The sequence below is a fragment of the Microcaecilia unicolor genome, chromosome 6, assembly GCF_901765095.1.
Source record: "Microcaecilia unicolor chromosome 6, aMicUni1.1, whole genome shotgun sequence".
Taxonomy (NCBI): domain Eukaryota; kingdom Metazoa; phylum Chordata; class Amphibia; order Gymnophiona; family Siphonopidae; genus Microcaecilia; species Microcaecilia unicolor.
Genome location: NC_044036.1, coordinates 283,876,980 through 283,892,370, shown reverse-complemented (window position 1 = coordinate 283,892,370; position 15,391 = coordinate 283,876,980). Strand labels below are relative to the sequence as shown.

The following is a 15,391-nucleotide window of genomic DNA, read 5'->3' as shown; positions in this document are numbered from 1 at the left end:
TCAGGGACAGGAATGCTTGGTTATTATAGGAGTTCATTGGAAGGGAATTCAGCCTCCAGGACTAAAGGTCTGCTAGTAATGGATACTCCCAGATTGTATGCCAGCAGTGGGAAACATCTTTGATGTCAGATATCACAAATTATAATTCTAGTGGGAATCGGCATCAGTGGAATGCCATTTGTTTCCTCTTTGCTCTGTTATTACCTTTGACTTCTGTTGCCTAGTAACCGATAGTGCAGAACATGCCTCTTAGCACCTTCAGTACATGAGACACACTCAGCCAGTCCTGTTTCTCCAACATCCATCCCATAGAATTCTGGGAGATGTGGCCATTTTGTTTTGTCAGGACTGAAAGCTTTCGGTCAGGAGCTGAGAAATGAGAAGCAGCTCTCTGTTGGAATGGAGTTAGACATTCTGCCCCATACATCCCAGTGGCCATCATTGCTAACTTACACATGAGAGGAACTCTTGCTTCCCTCTTTCAAGATAAGATGATATGAGAATTCTCCTGGGTAGATGCCCTCTTTTCCAGTACCTTTGACTGAGTGAATGGGAGAAGGAAAAGTCTAAAAATGACTCCCAGGATATTTGGCCAGAGGATGAGGGCAAGCAGTGCTCTACTACTGAAATGCAGAACTCAATTTAAAGGATATCATCTGTCAGCAGACAGTTGACCATCTGGATCAATCTCCTCTCATTGTTCATTCCACTCTTCAAACAATTCCACCCCCCCCCCCCCCCACCCCCAGAGCTTTCTTCATTTTCTCTTGTTCACCTTGAGACATAAAATTATTCTTCTCTCCTAATGCAATACCAGATTGTGTCAAATAACTCCTTAATGATATCTCAAAATGCAGGGAAACCCATCTGCAACCAGCTGGCCTCATAATAACAGCTGCCTTGATGTGCTCTGTAAATGATGTACATGTAATACTCTATTGTGTATTTCATTTTTTATTTTAAAAGATTTTATTTTATCCTGCACCATCTACAACATTGGGTGGGGTACAATTTACATAACTTAACATGCATATGCAACCTATTGATATCATACATGAGTTTATGTATATGTTTATTGAGAGTTTACCTCCTTTCCTTACAATATGCCAGAGGGTTTACCCCTAAAACACAAAGGAAAGGAACTCCGTCCAAACTGACAGGAAAGAAAGAGAAAATAGATGAAAGCATATATTATGAGCACCTAGATAAACTTACCTGAGGGGATTCAGGTGTTGCAGATCCATCCTGCCAAACGCCTAGCCAAACAGCTACAACCTATCAAAAGCAAGTGATGTGATCCTCTAGTGAGCTATCCCATGGGGTCAAATTCTATTCATGCTAACATTTTGCAATATATAGATATATTTATTCATCGGTGAATAGGGAGACCACACAATATAGTGGATGGCTAATCAACCTTAGAGCAGGGTGCAATACACCAAAACTTACTAAAGAAAATAGGTAGTCATATATAAACACAGACAAAAGCTAAAATGATCTCCTTAGCATAATTATCACCCCCGTGAATCTAGCAGCCTGCCATTACTTGTGCAGGAGTTTAGATTGATAGAATAAGATGACATTGAATATAGAGAGATGGGTGGGGTTACTATATTATCATCAGCATATAATATTATAAGATTAATGCACACCTAATTATCCCATAGAGAGAGAACAGGAGCTACAACATTTAATCAGACAGGATTCATAGCACCCACAGAAATCCTGGCTGGTTAGTCTTGCTATTTATCTTCTGGGTGATTCATGGGTCAGTCTTAAAGAAGGGTTACCTCATTAAGAGGCCCTTTTACTAAGGCGCCGCAAGCCTACCATATGGTAAAATCGTACTACCATGGGGTGCGCTGAGGCATCCCGCAGTAATTTTGGTAGCAGCACACATCGCACATTACCTGATTAGCGCAGGGTACATGGAAGCTCTTACCGCCTCCTTAGTAGGTGGTGGTAAGGGCTGCCAGTGGTAATGGACATGCACTAATGGGGAAATTAGCACATGGCCATAAAAAAATAAAAGCCGACTGTGGCCATTTTTCAGCCATGCTAGAAAGTGTCCAAAGCGCACTGCAAACTCACATTCTAATTATGGCGCTGGCCACTTTCTAGTGCAATAAAACCAAAACCAGTGGGGTGTGGAAAAGAAAAACTCGCTAGAAAACAGTAAATCAGTAATTTCCACTTGCTGAAAATGACTGAATCAGGTTATGCACAAACTATGCTGCTCTTACTGAATATAAATCAAGCAGCACACAGCAGGAAGGAAAAAAAGGCCTCAAAGAGCTCTTAGATACACAAGATCTACTGGAGCTAACCAGATCAATAAGATCTTCCCTTCATCATCGGCCAAAAAAACCTTCAATTTGTGGTCAGCTTCCTACTGCTCTTGTTATTCTGTATGTCCCTATTTAATTTTTTATATATTTTTCATTTATTATATTTTTTTCTGCGTGTGCACGCTTAGTGCAAGTACAGACACTCATCTTAGAAGTTGGTACTATCTTCCATCAGTCGCACTGCGTGCCGTGCTGTCTTCACCCTCTTGCCCCAAGCCGACATTGGCCTGCATTTTGCGCTGCTGCTTCAGGGTCTTGGTGGTAGGGTTACTGTTGGGACAGCCACAGCTGTCTAGTGCACCTTAGTAACTTTGGAAGGCAGCTGAATAAGCCTCTGTCTTTCAACACAAACTGGCTACATCTAGCTAGACACTTCATTTGAACAAAAAGTTATATCTGACTCTACAAAATATAAAATTTTTGTAGTGCTGGGTTTGCGTGGGAGCTCTTACCACCACCTCAATGGGTGGCTGTAAGGATTTCTCCCGAAAAGGCTGCCCGGCAAGTGCTTTACTTGCCACATGGCCATTTCCTACAGGAAAGAGAGAGTTCCCTTTTACCCGCTGCGGTAAACGGGGGCCTTGGTGTGCGTGATAAACATGTGCCAATGCCAGCGTAGGTCCCCTTTTGCCGCAGCTTGGTAAAAGGGACCCTTAAGAAGGAGATACAAGCTTACTAATTTTCAAAAGCTTTTTCTGAAAAGTACCTACAGCTTGTTTTGATTTATTTATTCTGTGCTGACTGGATTGGACATTCGCTGCCACAAACGGTGTTCGTTTATTTTTTCTTGATATGTTTTTGTTTTCAGTTTTTGTTCATTGTTTTTATTTTTGCTATGTATACTGCTTACATTTGTTTATGAACAACTGGAGCGGTATTTCAAATTTTGAACTAAACATAAAATTGCCCAGTTAGTTTTTGCATGGAGTTACTGTACATTTAGTACATTATAAACATGCAATTTGTGTAGAAGTATGCAAAATGCAACTACTGTGGAAACAATAGTGTAAGGTATGACTGGGTTGACATGGCTCCTTTAAGAGTGAGATTCCTTTCACCGTGCAACTGTCTTTTCATCTGGGTGATCTGTTATCTGTATTCTTTCAGTGTTCTTGTTGGTTGCAAAGCCTTTACATTTGTCAATAGAGCTTCATTAGTGTAATGTCAGCTTTGATTGGAATTCACCCATAGCATTGAAGCAGTACTGTGTAGTACAGGGAAGTAATGGCTGGAGCCCTGATTACAGCCAGTCTTCCATCTACTGAGCAGATTCCATGTCTGTAGAATATTAAAGACAAGGGTCAGCCATACCCCATACTGGCAGTCGTTTTCCAGCTCATGAGAGCTATTCAGTATTCTGGGAGCTGGTCATATTCAGAGCTCAGCTTTCCTGCTAAAGTATTGTAAGATGGGCTTTGGGGATCTCAGAGGTCTGGTTTCCAAGCATGTGATTTTTTCCATTTTGTGTCACAACTGCTGAGCTCTGAGGTGCAAAACTGGCCCTCACCCCTTTGGGGTCTAGATATAAATAAGCTGCATAAATTGAGTGTATGAACAGATATAAATAAGCTGCATAAGTTGAGTGTATGAACAGAAAGAATTACAAAACAGTACCATGAGTAGTAATTAACAGTGCAGGGACATTGTATTTACCCTGTAGGCAACTTATTACAGCCACACAGGTTTCATTAAGGTTCACTGATGCCTTCCTGACAGAACCTTGTAGAAGATGGTGTAGCTCAGGGAATGGCTTCCTCTCCGATGGCTTCTTTTGTCAAGTTCAGCCCATTTAGGAAAGCACCTACTGTCTTAATACTTTTTATTTACTATTTGTTAACAGGGTCCACCTGGTCCACAAGGTCCAATCGGATATCCAGGACCTCGGGGGGTGAAGGTAAGATGTGTTATAGTAACTCTGTTCATCCTTCTGGGATTTGTTTGATTCTGTGGGTTATGCAGCAGGTCCAGACAAACAGTCAGCTACCTTGCAATAAAGTTGAACCAGGCACCGTACTAAGCTGGAAAGGTATCTAAAGTTAAAATATATAGGCATCCATCAAGAAATTAGGTATAGCACCCTACTCAAATAGATGGTAAACCTGAACAACAATTGTTCATAAGGGCTTACAACGCTCCTCAGTAATCTTTAGACAGCCCTCTCAAATTCTTCAGTTACTAAACTTATATATGGTATTTGTTTGCTTTGTCATAATTCAAAAAGTAAAAGTAGGTGCTAATAGGAAAATAATTAGCACAATCGTGGCATAAGATGAATTACTGCATATGCTCCCAGGGGCTTGTTTCTTGTATTATCCTGTGGCTGAGAACAAAAGCAGAATAAAACATGACTAGACTGTTATGCAAATCAACCTGTGTGAGTGCAGGGAAACTTTGTGGGCAACCTGGCTTCTCACTTTTTAAAATTCTGAAGATGGAGATTTATTTTCACCAAGTAATGTGGAATCTAGGCTGTGAAACCTTTTATTTAGCCTAGTATCACAAGATGCTCAAATTCTACATGACACAGTACTGAAACTTCAAAGAAATACAGTACCTTATTAAAATAATGGAGCTAATTAGAAAGGTCTACCCCATTACGGTGTTACCATCTTTTCATTCAAAATGATAAAATCCTCAGTTCCCAAAAGTATATTTGTGAAACAATTTGAAATGCTTGGATCCAAATCAACAATTTCAGAGTTCAAATTAATTGAACCCCAGAGGGAATCAATGATCCAGCAATATTGTCATAAAAGCAACGTCCAAATAAAACGATGAGGTTGGAACAACTGCTAGTCACTGGATCATAGTTGTCAAGAAAAGACAGAAGAGTTGCAGACCCAGTGTACCCAGTGCTTTGCATAAATATTGCTACAGGGATAAAAGTGAAAAAAAAACCCATACAATTTTCTGTGACACAAGAACAGTGTTCCAGCAATTAATTCTGAGGCAACGTTTGTAGGTACTTTTTCATGTGGACTTAGCCCCGACTTTCAAAGGGAAAGCGCATGAGCCATGCCACAGTTACAAAGTGCTTAATTGTTAATTTGTACAGCGCTGCGTAACCCTAGTAGCGCTCTAGAAATGTTAAGTAGTAGTAGTACTTACAGACGTCTGCATCTGTTTTTTAAGAGAGCACTTTTTGCATGGAAAATAACAGGTGTAAATCCACACACATACTTTCATTGCCTGATCTTACCTGTCAGACAGGGGAAATGTCTGAATGTAGCTAAGAACGTGAGCAGTGTGGAACAACGGTGCAGGTCTAGCTGCGCTGAAGGAGGGCAGTTTTCAGATAATTTACACACATAAATTGCTATTCACCTGATAAATGGCTTCTAATATTTTCCTCCAGCAGTCTACTGAAACTGATGAGTTTCCCACCTACACATTCTTTTGTTTTATTTCTGTAACAGTTGGAATCAGGGCTTTGATTTGGTGTCCTGATCCTTCATTTTCAGCTACCCAGGGATTAACCTCTTCTCCCTGCAACGTACCTAGCTTGGTCATTGGAGTGACAGTCCTGGCCCATGGGCCTTACATCAGGGTGCCTTCCAGAATCTTGCAATTGTAAATGCTCAGTCTGGCCACTAGGTATCACTATGAAACAGTGACTAGTACTTCCTCACCTTCTCTTCCAAGGGATGTGAATGCTGGCTCTGCAGCATTCCTGATTCCAACCACTGTGAGGAATAGAAGACCCAACCTGGGGGTTCAGTCAGGGACCTTCTGCATGGCAGTGCAAAGCACTACCACTGAACCTTAAGGCCAGCCCCATGTGCACCTCTCTGACTAGAGCTATACTTCACTATGGTGCTGTTTTTCTTTTGAGATAGTATTGGGCTGACATACAAGACCAAATGATGCTGTAGTAGATGACCAGTGCCCTCCCCAGCCATAATGTCTGTACGGTGCAAGTATGTTTACTTGAAATATTGCAAAGTGAACCACAGTGGTACAGTTAGCACATTAGCTTTAAGGCTGCCTGCCTGCACAGAGCTCATCTACATTAGCAAAACCTTAGAATAAGATATGCACTTTGAAAGACCTGCTTATAAAGTACCATTAAGCAAATTGAAGTATGCTGCATAGCAGAGAGGAATGGGAATGCAGGGAAAGTGCTCTCAGTATGGTCGTTATTTATTTATTTATTTGCTTTCCAGGGGAAGTGAGATCTATTAAAGTCTTTGAAATAGGTTGCAACTGACTGGGTTAGATGATGTGGTGAAATCAGGAGTTTTGTACTATACACAATAAAATGATTTTGTAGGGGTGATTTGAAAGGATGGTGGGTGAGGGGAAGGAAACTAATAGGCGCAGCCTGTATAATCTGAACCTAGCCCTCCCTCTTTCATTCAGCATTAACAATCAATTCAAAGAAAGGTGTAGCGTTGTGATTTTCCCTCTAACTTGTTTTTTTCCATGGTTGAGGAATTTGGGCTTTGTATTCTGTTTACAGGGTTTTTGAATGCATGAGGAAATGTGGAGGATAATTTTAAAACCGGTCACCTAAGTTGGGAGCAGTGTTCCCTCTAAGCTGTGATATGTACACGTGCACACGGGTCAGATAGAGAGTACACATGCCTAGCAACTGGGCACACAAATGTTTTGCTGGCTTTCTTTGTTGTGCATGTAGGCTATACCGCATACATCGAGTCAAGGCTGGAAACTTGTGCTCAAAGGGGTAAATTCTATAAGTGGTGCCTAAAAATTGGTGCCAAAAGTTTTATACTCTAGCTATTCTATAAATGGTATAGGTCCTTTATAGAATAGAGCTTAGGGCATAAACTGCGCTTAACTTAAGGTGCGACAATTACGCCTTCTAAAAGCAGGTGTAAATGCCAGCACCTAAATTAGACGTGGTTCAGCTGAATTCTGTATTTATACACATAAAATTTTGGAATGCCCCAGAATGCCCCCAGCCATGCCCCCTAAATTTATGTGTGTTAGGATTTATGTGTAGATTGTTATAGAATACAATCTGTGTGTAAATCCTAATTAAAGCCAATTAACAGTAATAATTGGTTATTAGCAGCCAATTATTGGTGCTGATTGGCTTGTTGCTGATTTGCGCCCGCAACTTTAGTCATCATTTATAGAATCCGGGGGAAAATGTTTTTCATGTGCACATAGGCCATCAGAAATTAGAGAGAACATTGGTCACGAGGGCAAATAGACACCTATTTTGAGTCTACTTTTTGTATCTTTATAAAGCTACTGAAATTGCAGCTCTAATGAACTCATGCATGTTTACACATGCTGAGGTGCACAGCTGGCAATGTTTGCATGTATTTCACAACATGCAGGTGTACATTTTTATTTATTTGTACATTTGTTATACCACCAAATCATCAGTGACATCAAGGCGGTGTATAGTCTGGGTAATTCACACCGGTAAAAAAAAATCATAGTTCCACCCATGATCCACTTAAACTCCATCCCCGAACAGCCGTGAGGCACATTAAAGTATGTGCATTCTTATACGTAGAGGATACGTTTTTCACCCATATATTTATTTATTCATTCATTCATACTTGTATCCCATAATTATACAAAAATGAGTTTTGGTTCAATGTGGTTTATATTTAACAGTTGTTAGTGATTACATTGATTCAGTTACATTTACAAGATTGTATGATGCTGTGTTTTACAGTGGTTGGCAAGATAGCTATTAGTACATTTGGAATAGTCATTGGGTTTCTTGAGAAGATATGTCTTAGTTCAAATGAAAAGATGCATTACAGTTAGAGGTTGTGTTGTGTATTGTTGTTCCAGAATGATTAACGCATATTTTACACATAGAATTTCCTGATGAGGTAGATCTTTAGGTCTTTTCTGAACTGGAGGTAGTTCATGATGCTTCTTATGACTACGGGAATTGAGTTCCACCATTTTGAGCCCAAGTAGCTAAATCCCGCCGTGTAGATGGACTTGTATAGTATGTTTTTGCAGTATGGCAGGTGAAGTAGTAGGTAACCTCTGGTTCCTACGTTTGCATTTTCATCATGTCTAGCATATAGCCTGGTGACATGCCAAACAGTATTTTGAAGATGATTGTGCTGGTTTTGAAAAATAGTCTGGTTTTGATCAGGAGCCAATGTAGCATTATTAGTAGTGGGGTTGCTCTATCATATTAGACTTTTTGAATATCAATTTTGCTGCTGTGTTTTCGACAATCTGCAAGGATCATAGTAGGCTTTCTTTGCAACCTACATATGTTGCATTACAGTTATCTAGTTGAGACAATATCAGCATATGTACTATAAAATGGAATTACTTTCTGGGGAAACAGTCTCTGATTTTTCTCAGTTTCCATAGTTTTTTGAAGCTTTTTGACATGATTGCAGCAACTTGGTCTTCAAGGGTCAGATGCTTGTTGAGAATGATTCCTAATGTTTTTATTTGTGTTTTGATTGTGTAAGATTGTTGATCTGTTATGATGTTTTGGTAAATAGTGAGGTTATGCTGGTTGGATAAAACCAGGAGTTTGGTTTTATCTCAGTTCAGTTTAACTTACATAAGTACATACATTGTGCATAAGTATTGCCATACTGGGAAAGACCAAAGGTCCATCAAGCCCAGCATCCTGTTTCCAACAGTGGCCAATCCAGGTCACAAATACCTGGCAAGATCCCAAAAATGTACAAATCATTTCATACTGCTTATCCCAGAAATAGTGGATTTTCCCCAGTCCATTTAATAACGGTCTATGGACTTTTCCTTTAGGAAGCCGTCCAAACCTTTTTTAAACTCCGCTAAGGAAACCGCCTTTACCACATTCTCTGGCAGCGAATTCCAGAGTTTAATTACACGTTGAGTGAAGAAATATTTTCTCCAATTCGTTTTAAATTTACTACATTGTATCTTCATCGCATGCCCCCTAGTCCTAGTATTTTTGGAAAGTGTAAACAGACGCTTCACATTTACCTGTTCCACTCCACTCATTATTTTATAGACCTCTAACATATCTCCCCTCAGCTGCCTTTTCTCCAAGCTGAAGAGCCCTAGCTGCTTTAGCCTTCCTTATAGGTTTAAACCCATTTTTTTCCAGTTTCTTGCCAAGTGGAGCCATCAGGACATTGAATAATATTGGTATATATATGGGTGAAAAAGCCTTTATAAAACCTATAAAGGGACTGAATTAGCATTGGAAAGGACATCAGGGAGCTGCTCTAAAGAGAGGAATGCACAAGTGAAGGGTGGTGAGTTCTGATCTCACCAGGTATAGAGTATCTAAATCCACAAGAAGATGCAGTTTGCGGAATTAAAGAAACAAAAAATGACAGCAGTTAAAAGCTATATGGCCTATCCAGTCTGCCTATCCATACCATCTGCTATCCCTTCCTCTCCTTAGAGATCCTACATGCTTGTCCTGTGATTTCTTGAAATCAGATACAGTCTTTGGGGGGAAGTTATCAGTGTGAGCTACCATTAAGATGAGTCATTTTGCTGTTAACCCCATTTATTAGTAGCTAGTGGCCTTGTTTAAAAGGCGCACTAGTGGTTTTAGCGTGTGCTAACTGTGTAGATGCCCATAGGACTATTATGGGCATCTACACGGTTAGAGTGCACTAAAACTTCTAGTGTGCCTTTGTAAATAGGGCCCTTGGTCTCATTGTTTAAAATGGAATCTGTTCTAAAATTAGCACGGGTTGTGGTACAATAACCCAGCTCAATGGTAGCCCATGGTAGGCCACATTGACAACTTCCCCTCTTTGTCTCCGGAACCTCCACCAAGATGCCATTCCACACATCCACCATCCTTTCTGTAAAGAAATTTGAAAGCCCATTCTCACCTTACTAAGGTTTTCTCTGGAATATCTTGCCAGGACCTGTCATTTTATGAACTACTTAATGTGAACTATCTATACAGTTAGATTCATAGTGTACTGAAACATTGGATCTGGAATTCATGATAAATATATTGTTTTATAAAGCCCATTTCTCTTCTGGCTTCTATAACACTTGAAGTTTCTGCTGTTTTTCTTCTTTTCTAGGGGGCTGATGGTCTTCGTGGATTGAAGGGCACCAAGGGTGAAAAGGTGAGTTTTTTTAGAAGCTGCATTAATTAGGCTGATTTCATAGAGAAAAGGTGTTCCCAGAGCAGCCCTTTGCATTGTTCAGTTGATCCACCTCACTGCTGTGTATATATGTAAATATAGGCTTATAATTGTTAACAAGGGTAACCAGAGAAGTTATCAAGAGAGGTTCCACCAATTTGTGTCTGTGGAAAGTCTTGAAAACCCCCACAAATAATATTTTTAATTATTTTATAAATAAAGGTGGTGTTGCAGAGTGAGTCTGATATGACTTCTCCACCTTACCCAATTAAATTTATTGGACATTCAAAACGATATTCAAAGCAATTTAAGTGGGCAGTCGATGTTCCTGCCCATTTAATTCATGGCCACCGATATTCAGTGGCATTTAACCGGGCAGAAATAATTGGCCATTTACAGTGTGGGCCATAGAGGGGCATCTGAAGATGGAGATGGGGGAGAGTTGGCAGCTATGCGGGTGCCAGTGCCTAGCTAAGTGATCAAATAGGACCATTTAAAAAGCATTCCTAACTTTGATTGCATAGATGTGCAGGTGTTGGCACTGAATATCAACCAGCATCCGCATAGCTTCTGGGTAGCTGCTGATGTTGTTGGATGCGCTCCCCTCCCTCTCACCCCCACTGTGATCAACCCCCCCCAACACCGATTCTGATCTCCTCCTGAGCCCCTGCCTGAGATCAGCCCCTCTCTGAGATTGACCCCGCTCCTCCCAAAACTGCAATTCCTCCAGGACCTATAATCATTAGAACTTATGGCAGCCAATTTAGCACATGGAGCTGCTAAGGGCATGCATGAGTGGTAGTCATTCTTGCCCAGGATACACCCACTAACCATCAGGGATGAGGGATGTAGCTAAGACCCGGGTGGGGGAGTGATCTTGGGATGGGGGTGTCACTCAGGGGCAGCTGATCTCAGGGAAGGGAGTCAGAATTGTCAAGGGGGGTATTCAGAAGGTGTATTCTGATCAGGTGGGGGGGGGGGGGGTGGAGTGAATGCATTCAACAATGTTGGCTGCTACTCAGAAGTTATATGGATGCTGGCTGATATTTAGTGCAGTCATCCACATAGCTAAGCGACCAAACGTTAGAACTGCTTTTTTTGTGGTCCTATTTGGTTACTTTTCTATGCATGCACTGTGTGTGTGTGTGGGGGGGGGGGGGGGGGGAGTCCAGGTTTGGAATTGGTGGGGGGGTGTTTCAAGACAGGGGTGTCTGAACTGGCAGGGAGGCAGGGAGTTCAAAGAAACTGACAGAGGCACTTATGTGGGTTCCAGTCGATATTTTATGTGGGTCCCAGCTGAATGTCGACTGTGAGTCGCAGAAGTACAAATGGCTAGCAGCAGTCTGGTCAGACTCAGATATTCAGTGCTGGTGCCTGGGCAGTGATTGGGCACTGAATATCCGAGTAACTTTGCTGGCGATAGTCAGCTTTTAAAAACATGCTGACCTTGCCGGATAAATATTGAATGGATAGTTCAGATTACGTTGATAGATAAATGCATGAATACTATGTACCACAGCCAAAAACAGGAAAGCTGCCATAATATCTAGATAAGACAGACAGAATGATAGACAGAAACCATTGATGGAAAAGAGGTGATACATATTGCAGATGACAACTAACGGAGAGAAAAATAAGCCAGTTCCCCGTTGCTTGTCCAAACACTTTCACTCTTACTGCATTAGATTTCTACCCATGATCAGCTTTATATTACAACGTCCAAGATGACATGCTATTAATACTTCCACTCAAGTGTGGAGGTAGCTTGTGTTTCCATGGCAACAGATTCTCATTCTTTGATTAGACACTGAGGCATTTTGATGTGTTAAAGCTCTGCCGGTGTTTGCTAGCACAATACATACTGCCATCAGTGCGGCCTGGTTGCCACCAGCCTAATAAGACCATGCTGTTTGATGAAATTGAATTTTGATTGGTTTATTGACTCCGTTCTATGTTTCTGTTCCCGTTCTTAGGGTGAAGATGGCTTCCCAGGATTTAAAGGTGATATGGGCATTAAAGGAGACAGGGTAAGCTTTTCATTATTTTTCCTCACATCCTCCAGGGCTACTAAATCATGTCCCTCACAGTCTAACTAATTTCTGGTATGGTCAGATCAATGAGGAACATAATAATGGGAAATGCAGAGTTCTACTTTACATAGTTCTGGCCAATCTCAAGAATTCCATTCACTAGATCTGGTTAAGTTATGTTGTCTATATTTTAGGTGTTCTTTGTAGTAGGAAGGCCTTGTTCCTGCCAATTTCCATCTATCCATGTTGTTTTTGAAGTCATGGATGTAATTTCGTAGATAATGTAGAAAATAGGTGCCCCCATCCTTTATATCTGGTGCAACCAGAGTTGCAGAGTTTTAAAATTTTCCCCTTTTGATCCTTAGTTCGGGTTCAAGGGGTTCAAAAGTCTCTTTAAAATGTAATGGTCAAAGTAGAGGACTGCAAACTCAGATTGCCTCCAGAGAAATCTAGAGAGAAGAACAATTTTAGGCATGAAAGGGCTGGAAAATTTTGCATGGTAGGGAAATTTCATACGAGAATCTAGAGAGGATTGGAACAACTGAAGGACTGATTCAAGCTGCTGATCAGAGTAGTTTATTGAACACCATTAACACCTGGAGTCTTTATAGAGGCCCATTTATTTATCCCTCCCCCCCACATCCTCCCCCTTCAGGACACAGCAGTATCGGCTGGCATAGCCATGGGACAGGGGACTTGGACCCCCCCTACTTTGGGCTCAGGCCCCTTCCAAAACTGCAGAACCTGTTCAATAGCTGGCAAAGATGCCGACACTCCCCAAGCATGCTCAGTTTATGTGCAAACTGAACATGTGTCAGAATGCCGGCATCAGTGGCTGGAAGCATGCCGCCAACTTCCTCACTCCTGAAGTGGCTAAGGCAGCAGATCTCTTCAGCTGGTGGGGCTTTAACATCCCCACTAGCCACTGACCTGGTACTACAGTTTTGGAAGGGCTAAGCCCAAAAGGAGCAGCTCGGGCAGAAGATCTCTTTGGCTGGAAGGGCTTTGCCATCCCTGCCAGCAAAGGTAGGATATATAATGCAGCTAGAAGCATGTCATGTAAGGACCCCACCTTTCAGCAACATACTGTATCTATGAAATATACAGATGTGCATAGAAGCTTCTGTTTAATTCACATTACATTGCATAAACTGCAGTAGGAAGTGTCTGACCCTTTTCTTCTTAATCCTCAGGGAGAGGTTGGCCCTTTTGGTCCCAGAGGTGAAGATGGTCCAGAGGGTCCAAAAGGTCGTGGTGGACCTTCTGGTGATTCTGGCCCAATTGGTCCCATTGGAGAAAAGGTATGATACTCCATTTAAATCAGGAGGAAGAATCTTTGAAACACTGAACTTGGGTTGGAAGTTATGTGGAGAAACTCTATTTGTATGTGCCATCTTGTTCTCAACAAATACATCCCCTTCCTCAAGATACTTTAGCTCTTCAGAGATGTACATCCACCTCCAGGGTGCGCAGTTCATTGCTACAATATTACATGGCTGAGGTCAAGGAATAATGACTATTGAAGCAGAGTTGGTGTGGCAAAGGAGCAGTAGCTTCCTGCCCTGAAGACCCAAGTCTCTCCATCCAAGTGTGCATAGGTGTCTTCTAGTGCAAGTTTTCTTGCCTTATATCACACCTTTTATTTCTTTATTTTTAATTTTATACATTAATTTTACAAGCAATCATCTGTGTCAATTTCCACAGTACCAAGTAGAACAATCTTGTTGAGGTCACAGTATCTATACAACACGATCCTTGTGGATAACATAAAGCTTCCATCCCTTGCTTACCTCCAAAACCAAACAGCATTTATCGTGACCTACTACTATTCCAGACACCTGCTGGAGAGGGTGTGTAGATAAAGGAGACTTTAGAAAATCACACCACTTTGCAACACTAAGGTGGGAAGTTATCAATGTGGGCTACCATTAAGATGGGCTATTTTACCACAAGTCATGCTATTTTAGTACAGGATCTCATTTTATGCAATGAGCTTTAGTTACTAATAACCGGGATTAACAATAAAATAACACTTCTTAACGGTAGCCCATACTGATAACTTCTCCCCTTATTTAAAGAAAAAAGAAATGTCTCTAGAAATCAAAATCACTGATATATGTTATAAAAGTAAAATAAGTATAGGGGAATCAAGCCATTGTGACATCACTGATGAGGTTGGCTCTTAAGCATTGGTGGAATGAGGCATTATGACATCACAATATCAGCTCTGGTTACCAGAGACTGAAACTCTTCATATGAAGTGGGGAAGTTATCAATGTGAGCTACTGTTAAAGATGGGTTATTATCCCACAAGTTGTGCTATTTTAGCACAGGGTTCCATTTTATGCAATGAGACCCTCTGCTAAAATAGCACGGCTTGTGGTAAAATAACCTTTCTTAACAGTAGTGCACATTGATAACTTCCCTCCTAACTCTGGATATTCTTCGCTATAAATGTCTGTTACCGAGTGAAAAACATTCTGACTGTTTCAGATTGAAAGTCATACCTCTCAGTGCATAATGGAAAAGGGTGACAAAATGTGGTTTATTGAGAGAAAACCACAGTAGCCAGAGCCCCAGTGTTCCAGATGGGACAACAATATAACATAGGTATTTTGTATATGATGATCAGCTGTTCATCCAGTGTTCCCTGGCAAGCTTTACTTGAATAGCATGTTGACAAATATTTCAGTGCATGCAGTAATAACGATAAACTAGGAAATGCAGCCAGAGAGGTTATCCATATCCTGGGAATATGATCACTACAAAGCTGAGAGTGTTGGAATATCTCTTGGATGGCCTCTAAACAGAGATCTAGTAGAAGTGTCGTTAGCCAGAACACCTGCTCCAGGAGCTCAGGATAGCATCATTGGCTCTGTATTAAATGCTGGACCCATGCTTCATCATTCTCTTGTGCATCAGGCACTGACAATACAAAATTGATATGTTTGGC

The 15,391-nt window shown here is 41.1% G+C and overlaps 1 protein-coding gene across 1 annotated transcript in view; it reads left to right on the top strand.

Annotated features, from left to right (window-relative positions):
* The window catches only part of COL5A1 (collagen type V alpha 1 chain), a 376,227-nt gene that overhangs the window by 244,517 nt on the left and 116,319 nt on the right, over nt 1-15,391 (top strand). Inside the window, 4 exon segments of the mRNA XM_030207658.1 lie at nt 4,189-4,242; nt 10,346-10,390; nt 12,382-12,435; nt 13,632-13,739. Of these exon segments, the coding sequence (XP_030063518.1) occupies nt 4,189-4,242; nt 10,346-10,390; nt 12,382-12,435; nt 13,632-13,739 (261 nt within the window).